The sequence below is a fragment of the Mytilus galloprovincialis genome, chromosome 6 (assembly GCF_965363235.1).
Source record: "Mytilus galloprovincialis chromosome 6, xbMytGall1.hap1.1, whole genome shotgun sequence".
NCBI lineage: Eukaryota > Metazoa > Mollusca > Bivalvia > Mytilida > Mytilidae > Mytilus > Mytilus galloprovincialis.
In genome coordinates this window covers 78,459,756-78,486,842 of record NC_134843.1, presented here as the reverse complement: position 1 = coordinate 78,486,842, position 27,087 = coordinate 78,459,756, and the positions used below count along the sequence as shown (strand labels likewise).

At 31.6% G+C, this 27,087-nt stretch overlaps 1 protein-coding gene across 4 annotated transcripts; it reads right to left on the bottom strand.

Annotated features, from left to right (window-relative positions):
* Nucleotides 1-27,087, bottom strand: LOC143080419 (bifunctional polynucleotide phosphatase/kinase-like). Of its 4 annotated transcripts, XR_012979712.1 has the most exons (6): nucleotides 27,014-27,087; nucleotides 21,259-21,355; nucleotides 20,159-20,244; nucleotides 7,035-7,149; nucleotides 5,928-6,134; nucleotides 1-546 (listed from the first exon to the last, which is right to left on the bottom strand). XR_012979712.1 is itself a non-coding variant. In XM_076256261.1 (4 exons), the coding sequence occupies exon 4, from the start codon at nucleotides 18,496-18,498 to the stop codon at nucleotides 16,636-16,638; it is 1,863 nt and encodes a 620-aa protein (XP_076112376.1). In that variant the 5' UTR covers nucleotides 18,499-18,699; nucleotides 20,159-20,244; nucleotides 21,259-21,355; nucleotides 27,014-27,085; the 3' UTR covers nucleotides 15,112-16,635. The 4 variants fall into 4 exon arrangements, 3 of the variants coding, with proteins under 3 accessions (XP_076112376.1, XP_076112377.1, XP_076112378.1); XM_076256261.1 differs by lacking the exons at nucleotides 1-546; nucleotides 5,928-6,134; nucleotides 7,035-7,149 and adding an exon at nucleotides 15,112-18,699 and having other exon boundaries at nucleotides 27,014-27,085; XM_076256262.1 differs by lacking the exons at nucleotides 1-546; nucleotides 5,928-6,134; nucleotides 7,035-7,149; nucleotides 27,014-27,087 and adding exons at nucleotides 15,112-18,699; nucleotides 26,919-26,938.

Sequence of the window (27,087 nt, the reverse complement as noted above, 5' to 3'; positions counted from 1 at the left end):
AACGTTTAACATATAAGTTCATGATTAATATGCAATAAGAGTACATAAATAATACGAAATAACATCAACTAAAACCCCACCATTTGATAAAATGACAAAGAATAGCAAAGGTGGGGAGAAAACTATGTCCAACTGAAAAACATATTTACAAAACTACTTGTAAAGATAAAATAAAGGGAGGTTTGTGGGTGGGAAATTTAGATTTCACGCAATGTATTAGAATCACAAGTTATCAAGACGAAAGCTAATGATAAAGGAAGTGCACACATGGCATGTGAATTCGTGCTGACCCCGAAAGAGCATTGACCAATAAGAAGGATGGACTTCACTTTTATGGTTCTCTTCACGTGAAAAGGTGTTATATAACTTAGACAATTAATCAAATAATAAAATTACACAAATTTGACCAAATGGCCACTATAGAGACATCGTAAAAGTAACAATATAAATGTTTCCTTCTTTATATCAGTAGATATAAAACTAGTCATAAAAAGGATCTAGAGACATCTCTAATTGCTCAGTCCATCATAACGGCTATCATTCAGCCTGAAAATAGAAAATGATGAACGATGATACATTTTACACTGTAAATAAAGTAAATGTATACAGCGGTTCCTGTATTTTGATATTGTAAAAAAGGGAACATATTAACATCAGCTTTAAGTTAATATGTTTAAACTAAAATTATTTTTAAATTCTTTTTTTTCCAAAGTGGTAACGAATTTAAACCCAAAATATGTTCTGAATAGCTTAGCATTGATACGGAATAACCATAAATTGTCTCCGATTTATTTGATAAAAAATGTTTGTGATTATCCGCTCATTTTTTTTTTAGACATAACGCATATATAATTTCTTTTAATTTTCATGCAAAATATTTTTCATTATCATTGTGATATATACGTCAAATTGATAATCTGTTAAATCAAATTGATTATCTGTTATATCAAATTGATAATTTGTTTTATCAAATTGATAATTTGTTATATCAAATTGATAATTTGTTATTCTAAATTCATAATTTTGTATGTCAAATAAGAAAAGTAAATTAGCATGGCCCTGAAAAGCTTCCGTAAATTAAGCTTTTTTACCTTCTCTTACAAAGAGTTTCATTTCTGTTGTTTAGATATTTCAACTGGGTTTTCGCCTGAAATTGTTTTCAATCAGCTGCAATAACCCTGGATAAAACTAATTTGATACCAAGTTATGTTTGATATCTGTAATACATGACAAAAACTCTTTAAATATACTAGGCTAAGAATCTAATACGCTCTTGTTTTTACATAAGACTCGTCAGTAACATTTAAATTAAAACAGTTGGTAGCTTAATTAAACACAAATTTGAAACCTTAATGTCAAGAAATTTCTATCACCTAGCATGGGGTCTACTGTATCGTTACTGTTTCCTCCCAGAACAAGTGAGTGGGGTAAATTATGCTCAAACTTATCCTTTTAACATTATTTGTGTGATGTCTTTTTCTGCCGCTTTTTTCTTTTAACTGAATTTTAGGTTGTTTATCCTTCCTTAACCTGTCATAATGGTTGGTCTTTACCTATCAATTCTTGTTTTAATGTTTAAATATAGCCAAATGTTTTGATGGAAGAACGGTATTGTCAATAAACAAAGTTTTTTTGTCACATTACCGTTTTAGCGTCGATGTATGAGAGAACTTCTTATTTTTTATCAGTTAGTCAATAAATAATTTGATTTTTTACCTTATTGTACTACATTGAACGATTGAATCCATTTGTTTCAAAAATATGTAACAGTCCAGATCTAAAGCAATCAATCTCAGCTAGAAATAAATAGTTTCAAGCACACTTATTGATAAAGGGTTAAAGAACAATATAAACACAATTATTTCCTACTGCTCCTATCCAGTTTGACATATTTTTTTGGTGGCATTAGTTCCAACACTTTGCATTCTTTATACACAACGAAAATAAACCACTTCAAGACAAGATAGATAATCCGAAAGGCAAATAAATTATCATTAGTAATGAGAACGTTGGTTAAAGCAGGTAAGTACCTAAGCTGATACCTTGGTACAAGGAAATAACTCTTAAGGTGGTAAGGGAGTCTAAACAAAAATGATTTTTGTTCATACTTTGCCAAAACGTAGTATTTATTGATATATATTCAAAAATATCATAACAATGATAGGTCACCGCGCATTTTCTCAAACTACAGATCGTGACAAAATGGCACATTTTGTATGGTTTAGACAGGAAAAACACCATTTTGTGATTAGAAACTAAACAGAATGATAGAATTGTAAAATAAATTAGGAAAAGATAGCTTTCAGACAATGCTTTGAGAATATCAAAAGAAAAGATAGGGTCGCCGTACGTTTTTTCCGGCTAAAATACAAAATAGGAAAATTCCATGTAGATTCCTTCAGAAAATGTACTGTTTTAGAGTTATCTCCCCTTAAAATGTCATTATGAAAACATTTAAAAACAACCAAAAATGATCTACACTTGTATAAATATTAATATGTATAAGTAATATTCTTATAAATTGATTCTTATAAATGAAAATTCACATAAATATCTCCTTTCCTTCATCAAATTTTGCTAACTTGATTGAAAATCTGGACCTTAGATTCTCTGTCTTTTACAATCCAAGATGGCGAAAGACACCCATACCACCTTAAAATACAGGTAAAAGTAGTATACCGTTATTCCAATTTCATAAATCGATTGAAACAAAATCAAATCCATGTTACAAACAAAAACCGAGGGAAACACATTAACTATAAGAGGAAAACAACGAAACAACAGAAACACGTAAGTGCAACAAAAACAAAAGAAAATGCAACATTATTAGAAATAAACTATAAGATAACAACTGCCATTTTCCTGAATTTGTGCAGAATATTTAAAAAAAAATAGTTGAACCTGGTTTTGTGGCTAGCCAAACCTCGCACTTTTATGGCTATGTTAAATATATTATTAAAATGACACCATTACATTACAGGAATACAGTACAAATAAATGCAAGAACATTCAGGACAGAAAAATACACAATTAAACAATACAATAGTACATATCGACATGCTAACCACAGAATAAAAGCAAACGCGTAAAACGACAAAGGTCAGCACACAAAACAGCACAACAGAAACAAAACTGTCTTTTGCACGACTTGGTCAACACAATTAGTTAGGCGTTTGTAAAAGGCAAGTTTCATCAATGCATTTTAAGCATCTACCTAACCCAGATTTGAAATAATGTATGTAACCTAGAAGCTAAAAATATATTTATGAAAATGGTTGACACAAACGTACTGATGATTTTCATAGTTATGTCCCTTACGTTTTTGCCCTATTTTGTAATTGTCTTGTTGTCTTTTATCTCCAAACAGATATAAAAAGATGGGGAATGAGTGCCAATGAGACAACTCTCCATTCAAGATACAAAAAAAATACTTGCTTTTTTTTTACTTCTCCAACCTCTGATCATATAATCTCATCCACCATCTAGTTTCATCTATTCATTGAAATTATTTTTTGATTTGATAATTTCTTACCCCCATTATAGTAATTGTTATTTATATTACCTTACTGATTTTTTTTATTATAAGTATTATTATTATATAATTGTTATAAGGAAATGTAAGGAAATAAGTGGTCGGATGAGAGTTTTTTTTTTTTTTTTTTGTCTACTTTAAGGAAAAACTAGTGCTGTATAAATACCCTATGACGTCGATTTGTGTTTTATTAAGATCTTTTTTTCTGCTTTGTATCGAAGACTTTTAGTGTGTCTTATGCTAAACTGTTACACCCCTGTCCTAGGTTATTGGAGATAGATTGGTAGCTTTCAGACATGTATAACCCAGCCTCATTCTATATGTGACTGTATGTAGCTTGTAGTTCATTTGTTGTCGCTGGTTCATGTCTTTCATATGTTTCGTAAATCGTTTCGTTTTAAAGTAGAACGAAAGCATTCTCAGTTGAATTGTTTCCTATTTTTCATGTCGGGGACAGTTAAATCCGACTACTAGTATTCGACCTTGGTTTTCTCATTTATAAAGGCCGTACTGTTGGCGATAATTGCTAAAAAACCAACTTCATTTAAACTTTGGTTGATAGTTGTTTCATTGGAAATCTTACCACACATCCTTATTTCTATAAGGGTCAGGGTTTCCGCTGGCGGTCGCCATTTTCGCAATTTGCGAAAAAATAATAACTGTGGCGATAAAAATTCGTCATTTGCGAAAGAATTTGGCGAAAGAAATATATATAACGATTTATTTTCCTCCATCTTGTTTATTTACTTTTTTTCAAGTTTCTCGGACTTTAACCAATCAGACAATACTCTGAATTCACCTTGACCTCATTAAGATTTGGACAGAAAATCAATAATCAGCTGATTGCATTTTATAGCTATCGACAACAAAGGACTAATTAATAAAGGTGTTGATTGAATTGTTTGACAAAATGATATGGTTTAATAAATGGCTTCCGCTAAACGTCACATAAAGAATTTAAATACGACTTTGTAACGCACATGTTTGAAGCAAACTTTTGACATCTCCTCTCCTTTTAAAGATAGTTTAGAAATGAAAGCTGTTGTTGTGACGAAAAATGTCCAAAAACATGAAAAATCTCCGATTTAAAACTTTAATTATCCTTTGACTTCAATATAGGTAATTGATTAGGGAGACTACTTTTAAGTCAGTTGAGGGACACACGTGTTTCAAGCATAGTTTTACGTCTCAACTTTTTATTTACGATGGTCAAGAAAAGAAAACTGTAGTTATGAAGAAATCTATCCAAAAGGTTGGGAACAGCCCCTCGAATGAGAGTAGCCCTTCAATGTAATGACTACATATGAAATGAGGGATCAATTTCATGTGATAAAAGCTTTTGTTTGGTTGCAAAAACCACTTCTCAGTACAATGTAGACTCTAAAAAAAGTTTGAGAGAATAATCATAAACACAATGGGGCAAAATCATCATAATTTAAGGGAAAGGGGAAGGAGGGCGTGTGTAGAAAACGGTACATTTTAAACGAAAAATATATATATGTTACCTGGCTAAAAAAATAATAAAGTGGCGAAAAACATATTGTGTTGGCGAAAGAGGTGGCGAAAAAAAATAATTGACCCAGGGGAAACCCTGATAAGGGTGATATCTAGTAAAACCACAACACTTGAAAAAAGAATATCGCAAAATTATAGATGTTTGTTTATTTTCAAATAGTCTGGGAGCCATAATGATAATTGAACACAAGATGTTTAGCGAAAATTGCAACACTGCTAGGGGACATTTTAGTTGATATAAACTTCCGTACCCAAACAAAAAGCATATCTGATTTCTATCATTCAGCCTGAAAATAGAAAATGATGATATGATACATTTTACACTGACAGTTAATTCACTGTACTCTGTTGTATTGTGCTTTCCTTTTATTTCAATTTGTAAAATTGAAACATTTAAACAACAGCCTTAACTTAACTGAACACTTTGAAGTTTCTAATTTCTTTTTTTTTCTTTCTCTCAAGTGGTTACGAATTCGAACTGAAATAGTGTTCTGAATAGCCTTGCATTAATAACGGAATTACTATAAACTGTTTCGATATATTTGATATAAACTGTTTGCGATTAACCTCCAGTGAAGTTTTTTAATTTTTTTACACCTAACACAGAGAATTGCTCTCAATTTTCAAGCTATTACAGGTTTTTTTTATCATTGTCATAATAAACATGTTAAATGTTATTCTATATAACTGCGCATGATTTACTGTTTTAATAATTATGACTTAAGCTTCTATTGATGATTTTTGTAAAAGAAATAATTTTACTATGGTTATACATGTGCAAGAAAACAAAAATAAAAGTTGATTTTGTTTTTTTTTCTACGTGCCTATGAAGCACAACTTTATCATGCTTATGAAAATTAAAAGTACATTTTGTAATTACATTTTTCACAAACGCATTTCTTCTTCTTTTTCTTGCCGGAACATTTCCCATGACTACACCCTGATCTATCACAGCAGTCTAAACAGTTCTTTTTGGCATTCCTTATTTTTTCCTTGTTACGTGAGTTACAACCAGTCACTACTTTCGAGCACTGATCCTTTGTCATGGTGAGGTCTGGCTTCCATGTTGCCTCTACATCTTTTAAGCCTACAACATATGCATTACTTTAGTTATTCATCATGTTCATATTTGAGTTATTTTTTTTCTCAATACAGATTTGTCGAGTTGTGACAATTTGTGCAATTAATTCGAAACTTTGCCTTTTTTATAATTTACATTCAAATTTTAATAATGGTAAGGGGTCATATTTTTTTCTTTTGAAAATGAGACCAAAAAAGGCCCTTATCAAATGGCAAAATCAAACGAATGGACAACAACTGTGTTATTCCTGCTTTGGTACAGGCATTTTCAAATGTAAAAATGACGGTTGAACCTGGTTTTACAGCGCCAAACCTCATAATGATTCATAATTATCAAAACATTTCTATATTCTTTTTATACGAATCATTTCATTACATTGCATAGTTATTATATGTGTTCTAATGGTCCGAATCTGATTTGCATCTTTCTTTTACCTCTTAAATTTCAAAAGAATTTTATCAGTTTGGAAATGAACACAAAATAACATATATTACATTTGAGACAAGCACTGAACATATATTTTACATGTAAATGAAAAGAAAAACACTGAACATGATCAAGAATAAGTAGATGTGAGATGAATGTCAATGAGATAACTATCCACCAGATACTTAAAAACCAAAAGATGTTTGCAATTTTATGTCATCGTTGAGACAAATGTATACCGCATAGCAAGATATATAAAAATCCTCGAATTAATAAAATATAAAACTATCAAACGACTTGAATAACAGCCTGGTTGATATACAAAACAACAAACGTAAAACTTTCAAATGTATATCATCCTGAAAAAAAACAAACCAAAATGAGTTACAAAATCTAAAATTAAACATTCGGCTGCAGTACGTTAAATAATTGAAGGAATAAATTATAGAATAAATAAACTCATCATAGATCAGAACTTACCAAAAAGACAAACAACAAACACAACGACAATTACAGTATACTTCATTTTCTGCTGAGGAACATAAGACAATTCGTTATAACTTTGTGTCTAGATAAACTCCACAAATTGTGTTCCCTATAAGTAAAATGAGACATGTATAATCACTGAAAATTTGTAAAGCCCTTTCTGATTTGCGGGATGTGAAAACATCCGATGGATCTGTAGGTAGACTAGTGCAAGGCTAAAATGTTTTAACTCACCAAAAATGATTGCTCGTCTTTCGGGTCTATTGTCACTGGGCGTTTAGCAGCCAATAACCGACTAATCAATCGAGTCCGGTCGGTATCGGGTCGTTAATTGATACCTTGTGTAGGAAGAATTCAATGTGGAATTTGTACACTTTGAAGAACACCTTCGATAATTCTATAACTGGGCAAAAGTCCGCAGTTTAAATTTCCTCACAATTCGGTCTACCCGCTTTACCGCCGAGAACCTGCCAATTTGAATTATTGGTATTTTTATCTCAATTGGATATGCAAGACTAAACAAAAACGTTTATGAAAGGACATATAAAAATAATTTTTATTAAATAATTGTGGTTTTCTCTTAAAAAGCGCAGTTTCCCGGTTAGTTCTGTACTGAAGCACCAAAATTAAAAGTGGTCATCATGTTAGAACTCCAATGCGCAATTATTCTTTCGTGTTAAGTTAACTTACAAAAAAAGATCAACGTCCTGTACCTTGTGCTTCTGTCTTAAAAATCCCTTTGTTCAATTTAGGCATTTTGACGAACTCTTTTTTCCAAAACGTTTAACATGTTTTGGTTTTATATGTTTAACTGCCTGAACTTATATGTATTTAATCATTAACTAACCTGATATTGTGTTGACAAATTTTTATAATTTCAAAGCATACAAAATATTTTTTTATTTATATATACCGGTTCCTAACATAAACATCCTATTTCCTATTTTCCAGATGTTACAATTAGTACTTTTATCGTGCTTATGGCAATGAACATGACGTGTACTCAATGCATTTAATTATTCGATTAAGATCTGGTTTTAATAGGAAATTCAATAAAGACTGTCCGACATGATAAAAACATTCACCTGTTATACTCCAGAATCGAGCTCGTTGACAAAGGTAATTAATAAATCTTGTTTTAGTTTACATTAAAAAAAAATAGTTTCAATAAAAAAAATGATTTTTTTTTTCTAATATAAAATTTCATTTTCATTAGTCAAAATTTGCATATTAAAAAAAAAAAGGTTATATCAAAAGATACTAATTATAATATTAAGCAAGGTATTAGTTGTTTTAAAAAATAATAATGATAATTTTATATATTGATATCCAAATATTACAAAAATGGACTATGAATTCCCCAATTATTTTGTTATACATTGAGTTTTTTGAGTGACTAGTTTTGAAAGCATGATTAATATTAGAATCGTGGTCATCAAATTAATACATATGCCATCTGTTTAACATGTCCCGAGTCTATGTTATAAGGTGACGAACTTTACTTCTGACATCAGTATTTGTCAGGCATAGAACGTTTTACAGCAGTGACTTGCAGCAGTCCTTATGCACCAATTGCTATTTTCGAGATGTATCAATTGTGCCAAATATTATTATTCAAGGGTTCCATTCAAGTCAATTTAGGGAATTATCGTTATATTCTCTTTAATGAAATGTGGTACTATAAACAATGGAATAAAGTTCTATTTTACAAGATATATATGCCAAAATTATATGAATCTGAACCACGATCAACCGCGAAACGCACTTATAATGAATCAGATGCATTACATAAGCACTTCAATGAGCTGTTTTTATTTCATATCATCCATGTTTGTTTTTGTGAACAATATCGTAAATTTTCAAGCTTTTACTTATACTTGATAACGCAATGCTAATGCAACATGTTAATAATGCTTTTTATTGAAATAAATTGGCACAATCGATTACATCATTTTTACGTAAACGATCCTGACTATGCTTTAAACAAAACAAAAAACAATTAGCACAAACGTAACATAGGCGCTAAAGGACGAATTCTTGACTCCAACGCAATACGTTGCTAACTTTCAAGATATTTTTCTTTGTCTGGATCACGGTGAGCATCACTCAAATAATGTTCAACTTCTTTTTTTTTTTTGGCAAACTAAGCGGCGGCCTCATCCTTTATCTCCAATCTTGTATAATCTTTCTGTTGACAACTCTAAGCTATTTTAATGCCTCTTATTCATGTACCTCTACTTTCTTGTAGCACTTTGGTAAGTTGCGTTGTTCTCTCCTCAGTTTGGAAATGTCACTTACTCTTCTGTTCTCTCCTCAGCTTGGCAATTTCACTTACTCTTCTGTTCTCTTCACAGTTTGGCAATTTCACTTACTCTTCTGTTCTCTTTCGTGGTCTGGCTTTTACTTTTTTTTCTGTTTTTCAATACCAAACATGTCACTCTCTATTACTAGATAATGATACTTATTGCTTTCATCGTTCAATCTACATTATAACATTCTTGATGCATCCTTATCAAACTGTATCCATTCTTGCTAACACGCCGATATTGGCAACTTAATTCGTGTTTCTTTCCTTCCTGTTAACTGTGCAGATGCATATCCAACTGATGACGAGCTTGTTTTCAATCTTATTAAAATAGAGATCTCTGATTTCGTTATACTACATATGAAGTATAACGAAATCAGAGATGTAGATTTTAATTAGATTGAGGTTGTTTTCTTCCGTGACTTCCCCCTCTTGTACATGGAAGAATTAAACACTATATGTTGTGTTTCCTGGTGCATCTTCTCTACCGTCTAATCGGGTTGTCGTTTTAGAATTGGCGTAACTAAACAGACCACCTGTATCCGATAGATTGTGAGTCCTTTCTAACTCTTGCATATCTTTCCACAACTACTTACTCTAGATGTTTCCATTCTATCTTGATGTCCGTGTTGCAGTTCCAGCTGTTTCCATTATTCCTCCTGTTTGTCGTTCATCCTTCCCCGCTATCGCACGACCATGGGGTGTCTAATTTCATAGTTACATAGAAATTCGTTCTGTCGAAGTCGAAATGACCAGACGGACGTATTTGACTCATTCGAGGTCTGTCATACATGTACTTGTTTTTTCGTAAATAGCTTTATTATACATTAGGCTGTTGGTTTCCTCGTTTGTTACCATATGATCTTATTTGCTCATTGTTGAAAGCCTTTCGGTGGACTCCAATTGCTCACTATACATACAAAATCTATATAGCTACCACTTCATTTGAACTCTAATGGATAGTTGTCTTATTGGCAATTATACCAGATTTCCTCAGTCGTACACAAACAATGAAATATTAACATTAAACAAAGCACAATGAAAATGAGGTAAAGTTCGTGATATCTGGCAGGCGGACAGGAACACCTTACTATTAGTCCGTGCACCAAATATATAGTTGACCTAAGGCTTATAGTTCCCAAGAAACACTTAAGACAATGTGTTCATGGTCGGTAACCCAGGCAGACAGACCTTTTTTTTCACAATCATTCCACCAATCTAATATCCCGACCGTGCAATATCCTCATAGGTAGTCAAGGTCGTTAAAAAAACGTCGTAGACCAAATATAGTTGACCTGTTGCTGTAGTATAGCAGTAATACTAGCAGATACACCATTTAAATGTCCACGACAAACATGCATATTTATTTCCATCGCGTAATATAGGCGACATATTGCTTTTATACATAAAAAAATTCTCTTCAACCAATAAACCATGAAAACAAAGAGTGTGCTCGTCGGAATGTCTTGCTTTCTTTACTAGCCATTGATTTTATGTTGAGTCCTAAATATAAATGTTGCTACAATATCAAATAAACTCAACATGATCCAAGAAAATGAAGTCAAGGTCAGATAAACCAAATGAGAAATACATGTTCTTACAATCATTCAATACACCAAATATAGTTGACTTATTGTTTACAGTTTCTAACAAACAGACTTGACCAAGAAAATAAAACTATTGACCAATGAACCATAAAATGAGGTCAAGGTCATATGAACCATTCCAGACAGACATATACACCTTACAATTAATCTATGCATTGAATAAAGTTGACCTATAATTGCTTAAAGCATCTAAGAAACAAAATAAACTATGAAAAACCTAACATTGACCAATGAGCCATGAAAATGAGGTCAAGGTTAGAGGACACCTTCTAGTACACATACCTCTTACAATCCTTCCATACATCAAATTTCAAGGTACGCACAAACTAAATATACTAGTAGCTATCATGACTCATAATAAGAAAGAAATTAACATTAGAAAAAATTCTTAAACTTTTTTTTCAATCCATGTAGTCACTGAAACATGAAAATAAGGTCAAGTACAATGGACATATGACAGTTGTAACTTCATACCATAAGGCATCCATATATCAAATATGAAGCATCAAGGTCTTCCAACTTCTAAAATCTAAAGTTTTAAAGAAATAAGCTAATGCAGCTGCCATAACCAAATCACTGTTCCTTTGTCGAGCTTTCTGCAACAGACGTAGTTGGCGCAAGAACGAGGCAAGTTGTCATGCACACATTACAACTGTCCCATACACCATACAATTAACCTACTGCTGATAGTATCCAAGGTATGAACCTAATCACATAACTCTAACCTTGGTCACTGATTGATGAATTGGAAGTAGAGGTCAGACAGACATGAAGAGCTTGTAAGAAACCCATATATACCAAACATAATCAGTATGTTACTTGTAAGAGGTAAGAAGTTCACAAAACAAAAAACAAGATAATTTTTGAACCATGAAAATGAGATCAAGGGGGGGAAAGACATAAGACTGACACAGACATTTATAAACAGGATTACAGGTCTTCTATCTTCTAAAATATAAAGCTAGATAGTAACCCCTATGTCTCATTTTTCTGTGACTTTCTTTACAGGCAAGAAAAAAATATAAAAGAACAGTATTACAATGTTCCATACAAATGCACATATTTTATGTTTTTAAAGAAAATCTTTACATTAAACACATGTGAAAAGGTTCACTCTCTTTCATATATGTTCCTAATATCTAACTTTCTGATTCTCAAACTCATCCAATGTTTTGATGAAAGTTTTACAAGATCAGTGGCAGATCCAGAAGTGAAGAGAGTGCTTGCCTACCTTTTGATCAGCACAAATAAGTTTCTAAAGTCAATACAATCAACATTAACGTACACAAAGCTGGTTTCATATTTTCTTTAATAAACATTTTTAACATGATGAAATTTCATATCTTCTCAACTTACACATATACATGTACATAAGCAATCAGCAGAGAACAAAATGGATTTCAATTGAGCATTTCTTTGATTCAAATTAGGGCATTATGATAATGGCTATATACAACAAATAAGTACTTTTATAACTTTTATGGATTTAGTTTACCTACAGTTTGATTTGATAGTTCTAAAATGCAAGTATGCAATACACTTCAAATTATTTTCAACTAACTTTAAAGTTGTGAATCCCTTGCCTTTGATAAAAAAAAATTTGATTAGCTGTGGTTAATTTCTTATTTGAACCTCATTTTATAGTTTTCCCAGAATATTTTCCAAACTTCTGTTAAGGTGGTACCTAACACTACAGGGAGATAACTCTCTAAAATCAGCTAAACGTTTTAATTACGTTATGTTGTTAAGGGAATATTAAGCTTCTCAATGATCAAAACTAGTGTTTGTCAAACTGTTATATAACCAGTGTAATTTTTCTGACAAAACGGTTGGTTCAAAATTTTTGATTTTTTTATATATTTGTTAAAGGGTCAAAGTAAATACTTTAACAAAATTTTATGAAAATTAAACGAGACAAATTAATTTTAGTGAAAGTGCTGGGTACCACCTTAACTCGGATTATCATTTGTGTATTAATCATTGTAAATATTAGTGTAAACCAACACTAATTCTGGAAATGCTGAACATGTAATCAGAATGCATTACACCAAGTTTTATATAGTACTATGATAGCATCATTTTTTTTCTGTACAAATGGTCCGAGACCACAATTGTCGTCCCTTGATTTTCGTTGTTCACGAATATAGTCCCTAGTGTTAACAGTGGGTTACTTGCCAATAATTTTTATACCCCTTCCAAATTTATTTCTCCATGTTTAATGCCTCAAATTGTAAGTAGGGGGGGTGAAACTACACTGTAAAAAAATTTGGGTCCAGAATTTTACAGGAAAGTAGTGATTTGGTCCAGCTGAAAAAGGTTAAAAATTAGCACTTCGGAAGCTGTCAAAAGATTTCAAGACACCCTAAACACAAAATTGTCCATATTTTGAGTTAGAGGCGATGAAGTTTTCTATATTTTTGATATAATTTGTCCCAAAAGTAGTTCAACACACTGTAAAAATTTCATTGAGAAAGCGCAGGTGGGATTTTTTTAATTTTCATTTATGTTCTAAAAGAAATGCACTACGAATTAATTGTGTTCTCGGACCTAAGAGGTGAAGTCTGTAAATATAGAATCTGTACTTTGGCAACTTCCCTAAATGATTTGGTGGTTTCAATTTGTCAAATAGCATGAAACTAAAGGATTTACACTTTTATTTTATAGAATTTCTGCAAAAATGACCAATTTTGGCATTTTATGGTCAAAATAGGCATTTTATGGCTTTTTCAATAATGATGCATACATGGCATCCTGACTTTTTATCTGACAGGTTTTCATGTGTCAATACTTGTGTTTCTATGCCTTTATCTAGTTCTTTTGCTTGTTTATGAACTCAGAATCTACAGAAAAGAACATTATCTCAGACAATATGTACAAAATGTGTTGTATAAATGACCCTTGTCTTAACGCCCTGTTTGGATGAAGTCAAAAGTGGGGTTCTTGGTACATAAAATTTGAAGTCCACAATAAAGACCTCACTAAATTTGTATCAAAAGCACTTTGAAATGTCTATTGTACCTGTTCCATCTCACATAATATCTTTCTTTTCTTCTGTAGGATAGCAAGTGGTTTAGATATAAGCCTGTTGAGACTAAAATTGCATTCAAGTTTTTCATTAAAAAGGCAAAAATCTTTGTATCATACCATACTGTCTGTAAGAAAAGTTAATTGCAAGAGCCTTTTTGTGCTCAGATTTGTTGTATCATGTCACATGAGTATAGAAATGATAAAAAAGACACAATTTTTTATTTCTTATAGCCTCAATATGCATTTTTTAATGTAAATATGTGGCACGGCCTAAATTGACCCTTATTTCTTTCCAGTCTTACTTGGCTTAAGACCCTTTTAAAGTAATATGATATGTTATTTGTGACTTTTCTTTCCATTTAAAGTACATTCAATACATATGTAAGGATTATTTATAACCTAAAAGCTTCACAAATTTAAAATTGCTGGAAAATATTACATCTTCATGTAAGGCCCCCTTTCATTGAAAAACCTCAATTTTTAGGCCCAGGCTGATATAAATTTGACTTTTGAATAATTATGCTAAGTCTGATATATCAAATGAGTACTCTATTGCTTTTAGTACATAATAAATGATATATTAGGGCATTTAAAAAGTATTTTTTTGCAATATTTTAATTTTCAAAGCCCAAAATGTTGATAGTTGAAATTATTCAATTTTAACGTCAAAATTAAACACGCAAAGATGAGTATAGAATTTAGCATATTGTCTATAATATATATCCTATTGTTATGAAACTTTGCAAGCAGTGTTATAATTTATTAAGCTTTGGTCATACCAAGTTTTTTTAAGATTTGTCAACTCTTTCTATCCTATTAGGTCCGAGACCACAATTGTCGTCCCTTGATTTTCGTTGTTCACGAATATAGTCCCTAGTGTTAACAGTGGGTTACTTGCCAATAATTTTTATACCCCTTCCAAATTTATTTCTCCATGTTTAATGCCTCAAATTGTAAGTAGGGGGGGTGAAACTACACTGTAAAAAAATTTGGGTCCAGAATTTTACAGGAAAGTAGTGATTTGGTCCAGCTGAAAAAGGTTAAAAATTAGCACTTCGGAAGCTGTCAAAAGATTTCAAGACACCCTAAACACAAAATTGTCCATATTTTGAGTTAGAGGCGATGAAGTTTTCTATATTTTTGATATAATTTGTCCCAAAAGTAGTTCAACACACTGTAAAAATTTCATTGAGAAAGCGCAGGTGGGATTTTTTTAATTTTCATTTATGTTCTAAAAGAAATGCACTACGAATTAATTGTGTTCTCGGACCAAATACAAAATTTTAAAAAATTCTGAGTTAACAGTGTAACAATGTCATGACTGATTGAAAAAAGAAAAGTTTTGATAAAAAAAATTCTGAAGTAAAAGACACAAACTTAATCCTGAATATTTTTTTATTATGAACCCTAACCAGCATCTGCAAAATATTTTTATTAGTATTTGTATATTGACTTTTCTGAATAACAAAAGCTCAGTTGAGAACATAATAGATATATACATGATATATATTGGTTTTCACTAAAAAAAAAAAGACATAAACTAGTTTTTCCAGTTCATATAGCATAAAAAAACACTCCAAAAACATTAAATAAAAACATTAAAAAATTGCCTAGATATCTTAAGTACATAACAAACAACCTAAATCTGTTGTGTACCAACCAATAAAAAATCTACATTCAACAATTGGGGCATGAAGTAAAACTGTAAAAGAATTACTTTTATTGTGATCCCATGAGTTCAATGTGTGTCCCAAAAGAGGAATTGATAAATATGTTGTATGACAGTGTGTAGCTTTCAATCCACATCGTAAGTATTGGCATTTTATACATGCTTAAACTTAGGTTTTCTCCAACTGACCAAAACATAACTGTGAAGATAGCTAATCTCGGTTGATTTCTCGGTTGTTTACAATAAAATTATATATTTGTAGATTTGTTGAGACTTTTTTCTGTTGAACTTGATCAAACGTAAGTATTTAAAAGGGTATCCTTACCACATATGATCATAAATGATTTCATTAAGTACTACAACCTAATAATGTCATCAAAATAAACTTATAATTCAATATATGACAATCTAATATACACCAGCTTACCAGAAATCAAGTTATACCATTCAAACATAAAAATCTATTCCATTATTTTTCCTTTTTGATACAATAAAAGCAAACATAAACTTGCACCATATTTGTATTTTTCCTTTTTGATACAATAAAAGCAAAAATAAACTTGCACCATATTTGTAACTATATATAATGTTATGATTTGAGAAGTACTTAAATCCTGTTTATGATTAATCATGTATAGATAAAAACAAGAAGATAAGTAGATATATCATTACTCAAATGTAAAGATTTAATCTGTAAATTTAAAATTTCATTTGCAGAAACCCAATTCTTTGCAGGGTTTAAAACTTATTTTTTTTCATTTGCAGAAGTACCTGTATTCTTTCCAGACATAAACTTTAAAATTTCATTTTGTACAATTTTTCTTGATAACCTTAATTTCTTAAAAATTGACAAAGACATGTGACCTCAACAATAAGTTGAGCAAGTTTCAAGATTCAAAACATGAAAAACTGAGACAAATTATGAACATTCTTTGATCGGACATTGTCAGAAAGTAAAATTTTTTACATCACTCATTTGTCACTAGATTACTTTTCAAGAAGAAATTGTTTATATAATAGTTCGTGCTTTTTATTATCAAACTTTGGAACAAAGTTAATCTTTAAGATTTCTGTATAGCCTTCTTTCATGTTTGGTTCTTTAAACTTTGACTTGAATGCATTCATAATCATAACATTGATAGGTTTGTGTGTTTTATCTGTCAGTTCTCTGAACCTTTCATTATGCATTGCCTGTTGTTGTGTTGCTTTAAAAACAAAACATCTACAAGGAACTCCAGCTTTTTTGGCAACGTCTATATACCTTGCCCTTGATTCTGGATCAGGATTCGTGTTATCTACCATCACACTTTTTCCTTCCTTTAAAGACTTGGCCGTTAGGGAAACACACTTCTGCCACGTTCCCAGAGTATCCCGATTGACGTGAACATATCCTTTCGGTTCTAGGTACTTTTTACCAAAGAAGGATTTACCAGAACCTGGATAGCCAGCAAATATAACAACTTCTGGCTGATCTGATACAATCTTAGCTCCCGGCGGGTCACATAATGGATCAGTAGATTTCAACTTTCTAGGATCATATTCAGGTAAATTATAAGGCGCAGGTTTCTGGTTAAGGAAAAACTCCTCTGGTGTGTAAAACTTGATCCCAAGATTCAATGCAAACAATCGATCACTACAAGAGAAATCTTTCTTCCTCTTTGGCTGCCATTTTTCTGGTCTACCTGCCCCATCTCCCACATAAAAACTGGATTCTTTATCAACCAGTATTTTATCATTTCCCTTTTCCTGTAGATAATAAAACATTCCCTGAGCAGGTTTCCTGTACATGCCACCATCAGTGGCTATCAGAATTTGAACTGGTACTCCAAGTTTATCAACCAGTCTTGTAAATTTTGTTTTCAAGTCTTCCAACTTCACTTTTCCTCGTGCGACACCAAGCTGGTTAGTAAAGAAAACAATTTTATAACCATCGGAATGTAACTCTTTCAGTTTCTTTGGAATTTCTGCAAAAAGAATTCTCCAATCTCCAGGATGCTTTGGAAATACATTTCCAGACTGTGTCCCTATGATAGTACCATCAATGTCAAATCCTGCTATCTTTGACCTTGAACAAAGGCCTTTTCTTGTATGTATGACTAACTTATCATATTGATCCCATTTGCTCTCAGAAGCTGGTTCACCTTCCTTTTTGTCACTAAATTTAAAATCTGTTGTATTTTCTTTTGTCTTTTCTTTTTGTACTTTTTCAGTATTAACTTCCTTAGCACCATCTTTCATCTTATCATTTTTCATTTTTTTTAGAAGATTTAACTTTTTCTCAACATCTTTTATGTGTTCTTCTTCTGAAATACTTTCTTTCATTTCTACTTTTTGTCGTTTCGATGGTGGTGAAATTAGCTTTTCTTCCTGGTCTGCTGGCCTTTTCTTATCAGTTTTTGATGAACTTATTTCCACATTTGGGTTGTTTTTAAGTGGAGCTTTCTTCTTGATGTCAACCTTCTGTGGATACAATCCAGTTAGAACATACAGAGTAGAGGTCAACTGTAGTCTGACTTCTCTATCTTTTTCCAATTCAATACCATCAATTGACGAGGAATTACTTCCCAATTGTTTAACTGTTATATCTTCCGTTTTCCAGTTGGCAGTGATTTCTACCTGGTGTCGTGAACATGACAAATCAATAATTCTGGTATCTTTACTTCTACCGATAACTACTGGTTCCCCATCAGGAAGTGGAATTGGATCGTGAGTATTATTGGGACAGATCAGATTACACGAGATAAACATTTCCAGCACGTTTTGAAGAGGTTTTAACGATATTCTGTCAACAAAAAATTTGGTGCTCTGTTTAAACAGGAGACAATTATTCATAAACCGTCTTGTGATCATTTATCTTATCATTACATTAACTAATCAAGTTCTATCTCTATTAAATCACATAATGGAAGGAGTACAGTAATTTATATGACAATGTTGTGATACAACTGGATGACTGGTTTACTGTTCATCTTTACCAGATAGTTGCCAGAAAAGAAAAGCATAAACTGCTACCATTACTGCTAGAAATGCAAGAAGTACTAGTATCACCTCCTGCAAAATATAAATAAAACTATGATTTAAGGAGTAAATGCATACATACCTTCATGACATTGGAAAAAACAGATTTTATCCAAAAATATCCAAAAAGTCCAATTTCATGTTACTAAATTAAATATTTTGTTAGAAATTACTGCAAAAATTATGTATTTTATTCTAACATGTCTAGTTCAAATAACTTCTAATTAAGAGTCATATGAAACAAGTGACTGATCATGCCGGTGAAAAATAATTTTAATCCAATTTTTGAGCCAATGCATGCATATTCTACATGTTCTAATAACTAAGAATTCTGTGCAAGATTTTATCATTTTATACGCATATATATCATTTGTATATCTACTTTATATAATTCTCAACAAATTAATTATTTCACTTGGTCAGTGTTGTGAAAATACAACAGCTAATTAATGTTGGTATTTTGAAACCAAAGTTAACTGATTGTCAACTTTATAAACAATCAACAAAGAAGCATGGATATTCCGGTAAGCATGTGTATATCATGTACAATAAGATACCATTTATTTTGATGACAGAGCAAGTTTAAGTTTGTTGACTCAAATGCTAATTTGGTTTTCCCTTTTGCACTTGATTAATTATTGCGATCACTGGATTTTTATAAGAAAGGTCACCCTAAGGTAACTGCATATGGGAAACATTGGCTGAACTACTGAAAGCTAACAATTAAAAAAAAAGTAAATTTCTTCTAAATTTGGCCAAAGTAAAGAATTTTCTTCAGAAAAAGTATTTGTACATCAGTTTTTTAATAAAAATTAGCCATTTAGCACCTTTAGTTATAAAAAAAATCATATGCATTATTTTTTTTTTTTTCAATTTGAAGTTTCATATGACTTTAAATATTTCTAATATGTTAGTGGAACAAATTTTCATTTAATTCAAAAATTTCTTGAGTATTTCATGAAATATTTGTCTTCCTGTTCGTCAAATTATACAGATAATGCAATCATCTAATTATCAATAAAATATATATATATGTGAGTCAAATGTTTTCAGAAATGGTGAAATCCTTTTAGTACAAAAATCAAAAGAAATTCTTACACCAAAAATTCAAATAGCCCTTGCACAATTCCATGCTCTGTAGACAATGGTGGAAAAATTTTCACAAGTTTAGTGGAATTGCATCAAGTTGTTTTTTTCATAAATTATTTTGTTATAAATCATGCCCTTAAATTTCTCAATTTTATTGTTTCCTATTTTTCTATGCGACCATATATACTGACATATGGTATGGGCTTTTGGCATTGTGGACAGCCACATGTTGTCTATAACTGCTTTTATCCACTTCATTTGAACTTTGGTGTATACATGTATATGTCTCATTGACAATCATACTGCATCTCCCTATTTGTAAACCTCAAAACATGTCACATTGTTTCTGGGTTGCTGTCTCATATATGTAAATCTCAAATCACTTATATCTTGATTAGTTTACCTTTACACCAATGGCTGAATTCTTTTTGTCTGCTCTTTGTTTTTGACTCTTTAGTTCTTTTTTACTTTTCTTATAATCTTGTTTTCCTGTAAATATATTTTCATTTTAATGGACTTGATGAAATTACCAAAAATTGTTTATAATTATCATTTAGCTTTTATCATGATGTTTATTTTATAAGTCAATCCATATAACAGGCATACATTGTACACATTAAACATTTAATGTTTAACATCAAACATTTCATTTCCATTTCCGAGTCCTTGTGTGGTATATACAGAAACATAAAGGTAGATAAATCATAAGTTAATATGATCCAAATAAAGGTACTATGTAGATACATTAAATGTTTACTCTTAACAAACTGCTGTTAACTTTTAATATGCTAGTTCTGAATTTTTGTCCTAAATAAAATTTAAAAACACAGATTGCAATGGCAAGAGTTAGCATTTATCATGTTTATCATTTGTTTATGAATTTACTTGTAATGCATGAAGTTTCTTTGAAAATTTAAAAATTAAGGATTGCTGAAAAATAACATGTCCGACAAATGACAATTGACCCAATTTTTTTTAACTGACTTTAATCACTTTAATTGAACATGTTAAATTATATTAGGGCACTTTGAATGGAAATAAATTGACTTTTAATATAAATAACATACTACATGTACAAGTACACAAACATCATGATGTGTTATATATAACATGTATAACAAATACAGTATATCTTTCTACAATAGACAATGACAGAAACACAGCCACCAATTTTTAATAGAATGATTTCAATATCATAAACATGAAAATTGATGAATGTTAACAGACTAGATACTTTTTTGCTGTCAGCAATCTGACAATGTAATTATCCTTTGTCATGTTGGTACCTGAGTCTCATTGTTGTAAACCAATGTCCTGGCTTGATGTGTTTCAGGTTTTTTTTTTGGTTTTTTTTTAAAGTTTAGCGTAGGGATTATTATTATCATGATTATTATGCTTTCATATTACCAAACATGTGTCGTGTGTCGACTGTTTTGTACATACAGACAAAACTATTATGATCATGACAATCATGACAATACTATAACATTGTCAATCATTTACCTATCTGTTTCCTATACTGGTCTACTGGACCTGCCCTTACGCCAGCTGCATCTTTCTTACCCATAATCCTCTAACACGCCATCTAACCAACCAGAATCTAAAATCGAGATAATCATCATGTCAACTCATGACAATATAAAACCTGAGTCTGATTAAAAAGACCATGGCAACCGACAGGCCATCATGTGTTGTACACCATACTTATTATTTTATCCTCTGACCCGATGACCTTTGAGCCTTGACATATTGTAAATTCAGAAATTATTACAAGGTTTGTATTAATCAGAATATTGTGAGTATTAACAGATGTAATTAATATTGTCACATAACAAATCATTTCAGTTGCCAAATATCCTCAAATAAATTTTTCACTTAGGCCAGCCATGCCAGTAGACCATGGTGTAGGCAGTATAATTCCTTGATCCTTTAATTAAAATTAGCCAAGCTTATGGCCATGAATTGTTCATTTGTTGTTTAAATTTTGTCTGTTTATTTTTCCTCACACATAATAGTGACATTGTTGTACAATGTAGAAGTTAGAACAATACATTTAAAACCAGGTTTAATCCAATATTTTCTACATAAGGAATTGCCAGTACATGTGTTCCATTTGTCTGATGTGTTTGAACTTTTGATTTTGTCATTTGAAAAGAGAATTTCGATTTGGATTTTTCCTTGTGTTTGGTTTTGTTATACTTGTGATTCTACCTTTTACATATTTACAATTTGATATATAAATAAATACATTCAATGTACAGTGTTCCAGCTAGGATTTCAAAAGGGCAGGGTGCCAATCCTGAAAAAGGGCATTTAATGCGCGATATGATAATATGAAAAGTGCATGTTTTAATAAAGATATTAATCAAACATTGTGTTTATTCCTTGAAATCACCGGTTATACAAGAACTACATCATTAGCCCACATAGAACTCTATCTTTCTACTTTTTAGGCTGAAAAACTTGTCAAGCAGCTTGTCACACAAGTTTTTAAATCATTGCTTGTCACAGTTGAGCTTTATATGCAGCATGTTTTGAAAGGTGTCCTGCTTCATTCTGTTTCTATGGTCTGATACACTTTAACAGTTTCACCTTTCTACCCTCAGAGTTTCTATCGCTGCTGTGCTTAATGGCAATACAACACAAAACAGCCATACAGCTGTGCTCAGTAAATGCACAATGTTAGGATATAGCAAGTGAAAATTTGTATTAAAAATAAAGAAAACAGAAAAAGATGACCAAGGCACCCTACTAACACTGCTACTAAGACCCTCTTTAACTTTTCCCATAACTCAAACTACCTAAACATACATGTGTATATTTTTAAGCAAGAAGTATGTAGACATATTTTAGAATATGTTAACTGGTTTACTCAATGCTAGGAAAAAAATCAGATTGAGTTATCTTTCTTTATTCATGTGTGCTCCTTCTTTGGAGGATTATAAACAGTACTAAGAAGATCTATGTAAAAATCCACTTTTGAGTTCAGGTGTCACCAGAAAAAACTCGTCAATTATGTGCGCCTTTATGAAGTCATCTACCAGGTAGGGGGGTCACCTGTATCCCTGTACTATTTATGTTCATCAAGCGTCTTAGTGATCATCATTGTGCAGGATAAACTAGAAATAATCGTTGTTCTGTAGGTACTTAAAGACAATTCCCTAATGACAGCAGTGCTGATAGTAAATTTTGAAAATTCAATTGCCAAATAATTTGTACAATATACAATTATGGCCCGTTGAAAAGGTGAATATCCAAAATTGTGAACACGAGAAGGTTATTTCAATGAGGGCGCAGCCCGAAGTGAAAAAACTTTTAAGGGTTGACAATTTTGGATATTCATCGATACTAAAACCAGAGTTTTTGATGGAAATGCATCGAACTCGAAAGTTATCTATTATAATGCGGCCGATTTTGTTATTTTCGTATAAAAAATGAGGGTAGTCAATGACAAATACGTCTGAATTTGCTATTTATTTCACAGAGAACAAGCATGACAAGTAAAACGATGTCTTCCATGAGTTTTATGTGGTTTTCAACTTTCTGTCATTATGTTTTCTCCATGAAACTACAGTAAACATTGCAAATTGTGACCAAGTTTTCGTATGCACATTTCTTCAAAGATAATTGCCAACTGACTGATTCTATTTAAATGAATTGATGTTGATGATCATTAATGACTCATCAGATAAACGGATTACCTATTATATAATAACAGATTATAACACCAGCTGTAACCATTGATTAGCTTGGGGTCGTAAACAAAGTCATAAACTTTTTGCCAGGTAGAATTTAGTAATAAGCCGATCATATCAATACGAACAAAATAATATACAATCGATCTTCAAAAAAGGCAGGGTGCCCTGGAACTGTAAAAAGGGCACAGGGCGGCACTCGAGAAAGGACGGGCCCCGCGCCCTCTGAAAACGACCTAGCTGGAACACTGATGTACAATTAGTTAGTAAAACAAATAACATGAATAACATGAATAAGTACACAGTCATGCAAAAGAAAGCATTTCTTCAACAACCATGCATGCCAGCCATGCCAGCAGAGTTCACTTTGTTCATTGTTGTTCATGTTGTTAGCTTGTTTGTTTAAATCTACATGTACTTGAGCACAACACAGATGCATGCATTTTCACAAAATTAATAAAAATCTTGCATTGTTAGTCAGAAAAAAATATATACATGCATGCAGTATAAGAAAGAAAACACATTCTCTTTTACAGTGTTTCCACTGCAGTTATTTTTTTAATGGAAAGTTGGAGCCTTACAATTAAAAAAATTGTGCAAATCTAGAATGTCCAGTTATTACTTTTTCATATAAACTATCTAAAATTTTCAAAATTAAGTAAAAAATAAATATTTTATTAACCATGTTAACCATATCATTTAGCGCTTACGTCTATCATGTCTATCATGTTTATAAAAATAATTTTGATGGTCTTTTTATATCAAGATATTTGTAGGTTAATTTACATCTTCCAACCAGTCATAAAAAAAACCTTCAAAGGTTCTAACATACAAATGTATCACAAGAAGCTAGCTATACTTTACTTTATACAAAGTACAATGCACACAAATAATATTCTGGATTTGTCAATTTTGTGAACTGAAGTGGAGAACATATTCAAATGAGCAAAAATTAGTCAAAGCTCAGACATTATTTTTTTTTGCCTTTGACTTACAGTTCTAACTTAACCCTTTCCTCCATAATGACGCTTTTTGATGCCACCCCCTTTCCTCCATAATGATGCCTTTTGACGCCTGTGTAGTACATCAGTTGAAACGCTTTGACTACAAAATGTCTGCATCAGACTTAAAAAATTTGTATCCAATATGAAAAGGACATTCATAAGAATATCTGACTTGAATTTCATTGATGAAATATTCATTTTCACAATGCATTATTTCTTTAAACATGTTAAACCTGATGATTTTTTTTATTGAAAAAATCCTATGCGAATCAAGTATGTGAGAAAAAAAAAATCCATGGAGGAAAGGGTTAAGTGAAAACAATCATTTATTATACAAATTGTTTCATTTCCAGACTTATGTGTCAGAAAATTACACAATTGTTTATGTCTATTTATGTTTATGACAATGTATGAAAAGACTTAATTTCAATTGGTGGCCAAAGTGCACCCCTATGACATCATAAACGTGTCTGAGAGTTCACAAGGACCTCAGTGAGCTATCTATGTTTAATTATCTAATTGAAAATTTTTATACAAATTACTTAACATAAGATTATTTTCCTTATTTAAATATTTTGTGTGGTTAAAGATGGTTACATTTTAAAGTAAATAAACATTATCTCTGATTTTATAGGCTCTCATGCTTATTTTTTTTCAGAAGACAAAGCATTGTTTTTCACTGTTGTCATAATTTCATGCAGATGCTTGACCTTTTTATAAATATGCTTGGGTCTTGAAGTGGACTATTTTGGTACCCAGATAGCAAACATGTGTTGGGCCAATGTTGGCATTCTGTTGGCAACATTGTTGGGCCAACGTTGGAAAACTATGTTGGGCCAACGTCATTTTGCTCATCGGCCCTCAGTTGGCCCAACATGTTGGGTCTTTGTTGGCCCAACATCAGTATGCCAACAAAGTTAACTATTTGCCAACAAACTGCCAACAATGTTAACTATTTGCCAACAGTCTACCAACGTCGTCTAGTTTTAAAATTATGTTGGGCCAATGTTGGTCGAACAGCAGTACGCCAACGATGGCTTTAGTCTAATCTGTCAAACATGTTTTTCATGCATTTCATATTATGTATTAAGGTATATTTAACTCTATGACATAATGTATATTATGTTGGTAGGTCAATCTCGGCTGTCATGTGGAGAGTGTGAGATCACACTCGTGTCAAATGAGCAGCTGAATTTAGATGACTAGATTAACAATTTGCAGAAACTATATTCAAATTTTATTTGTTTTTTTGGGCTGGTTTTAAGTATTTTTTGTTTGTGCATAAAATTATTCAAACATTAAGATAAATACATTTAAATGACTACACAGATTTGAAAATAGTAGATAAAGAGAATGAAGAGCACATTTTTTGGTTCGCATTTTGAAATAATATTTAAAAAATAAATAAAATATCTTTGGTATAAAATGGGGAGATAAGAACTTAATATGTTGGCATATTGTTGGCACAATGTTGGCTCATATTTCAATATTGTCATTAAATATCAATGATATGGTTTTTTTTTATAAATACTGTTTTAAAAACTTTTGAATTATTCAAAATACTAAGAATTTTCTAGCTCTTGGCACAGACGGTTTAAAATAGTCCTATTTGGTAAGACTTTATTATTTAATTTTTTACTAAGTCCTCAATGCCCTTCAAACACAATCTATATTCTCTACGATAACCTAGAATCATTCAAATAAAGTTCGATTAAAATTGGTTCAGTAGTTTCAGTCAGAAGATCTTATACTGAATCAATGGATAAAGTAAGTCAAATATCGTTGGGCAAGCTACTTAAATAACAGTTGGTAAGAAAATATTGGGCCAACATTGGGCCAATAACACCAAAATGACAGTTGGCGGAAAATCGTTGGGCCAACAAGGGGCCAATGGTGTCGAAATGACTGTTGGCTGAGTTTTGTTGGGCCAACAAGGGGCCAATAGTGTCAAAATAACTGTTGGCTGAGTTTTGTTGGGCCAACGTCGGTTTCTTGTTGTGCTGCCAACGCCAACTATTCACCAACAGTGCCAACCAATCACCAATGTTGGCCCAACAAAGTATTGCTATCTGGGTAAGTTTTACTTGTACATGTCAATTTTTGCAACTTTTTAATTCGTGTCAAATATTTCTTGCTTGAAACTAATCATGCTTATTGATTTTTTCAGGGTTGTATGGATAGTTATTAGTAAACCCAGCAAATTGTAACAAACCCCTCATGATCATGCCCTGTGATCCAAGTATGTATGGAGCTGTTTTAAATGCAAGAAAAAAAAGAGCAAGAACACAGGATCTTTTTAGATTTTAATCTCATTGAATTTGCAATTTATTAACTCATTTTCTAATTGTGATCAATTATGGTCCATAGTCACCCTACCTGCAAAAGTGCCAAAAACTACCTGTATCAAAACTGCAAAATGACATAAATATTTAGAAAATGTGCCATTTTTCGTGGAAAGGCGTACTTTGTTAACTTTGATTGGTTCTCTTGATATGCATTTTCTTTCTTAAATATAGCATGCAAAAAATGTGGGTACAGAATCTACATTTTCGTATTTACTTTTAAAATCTTCTTCACATGGTCCACATCATCAAGTTGAGTTATCTCCCCTTTCGGATATCACTAATTAGCGA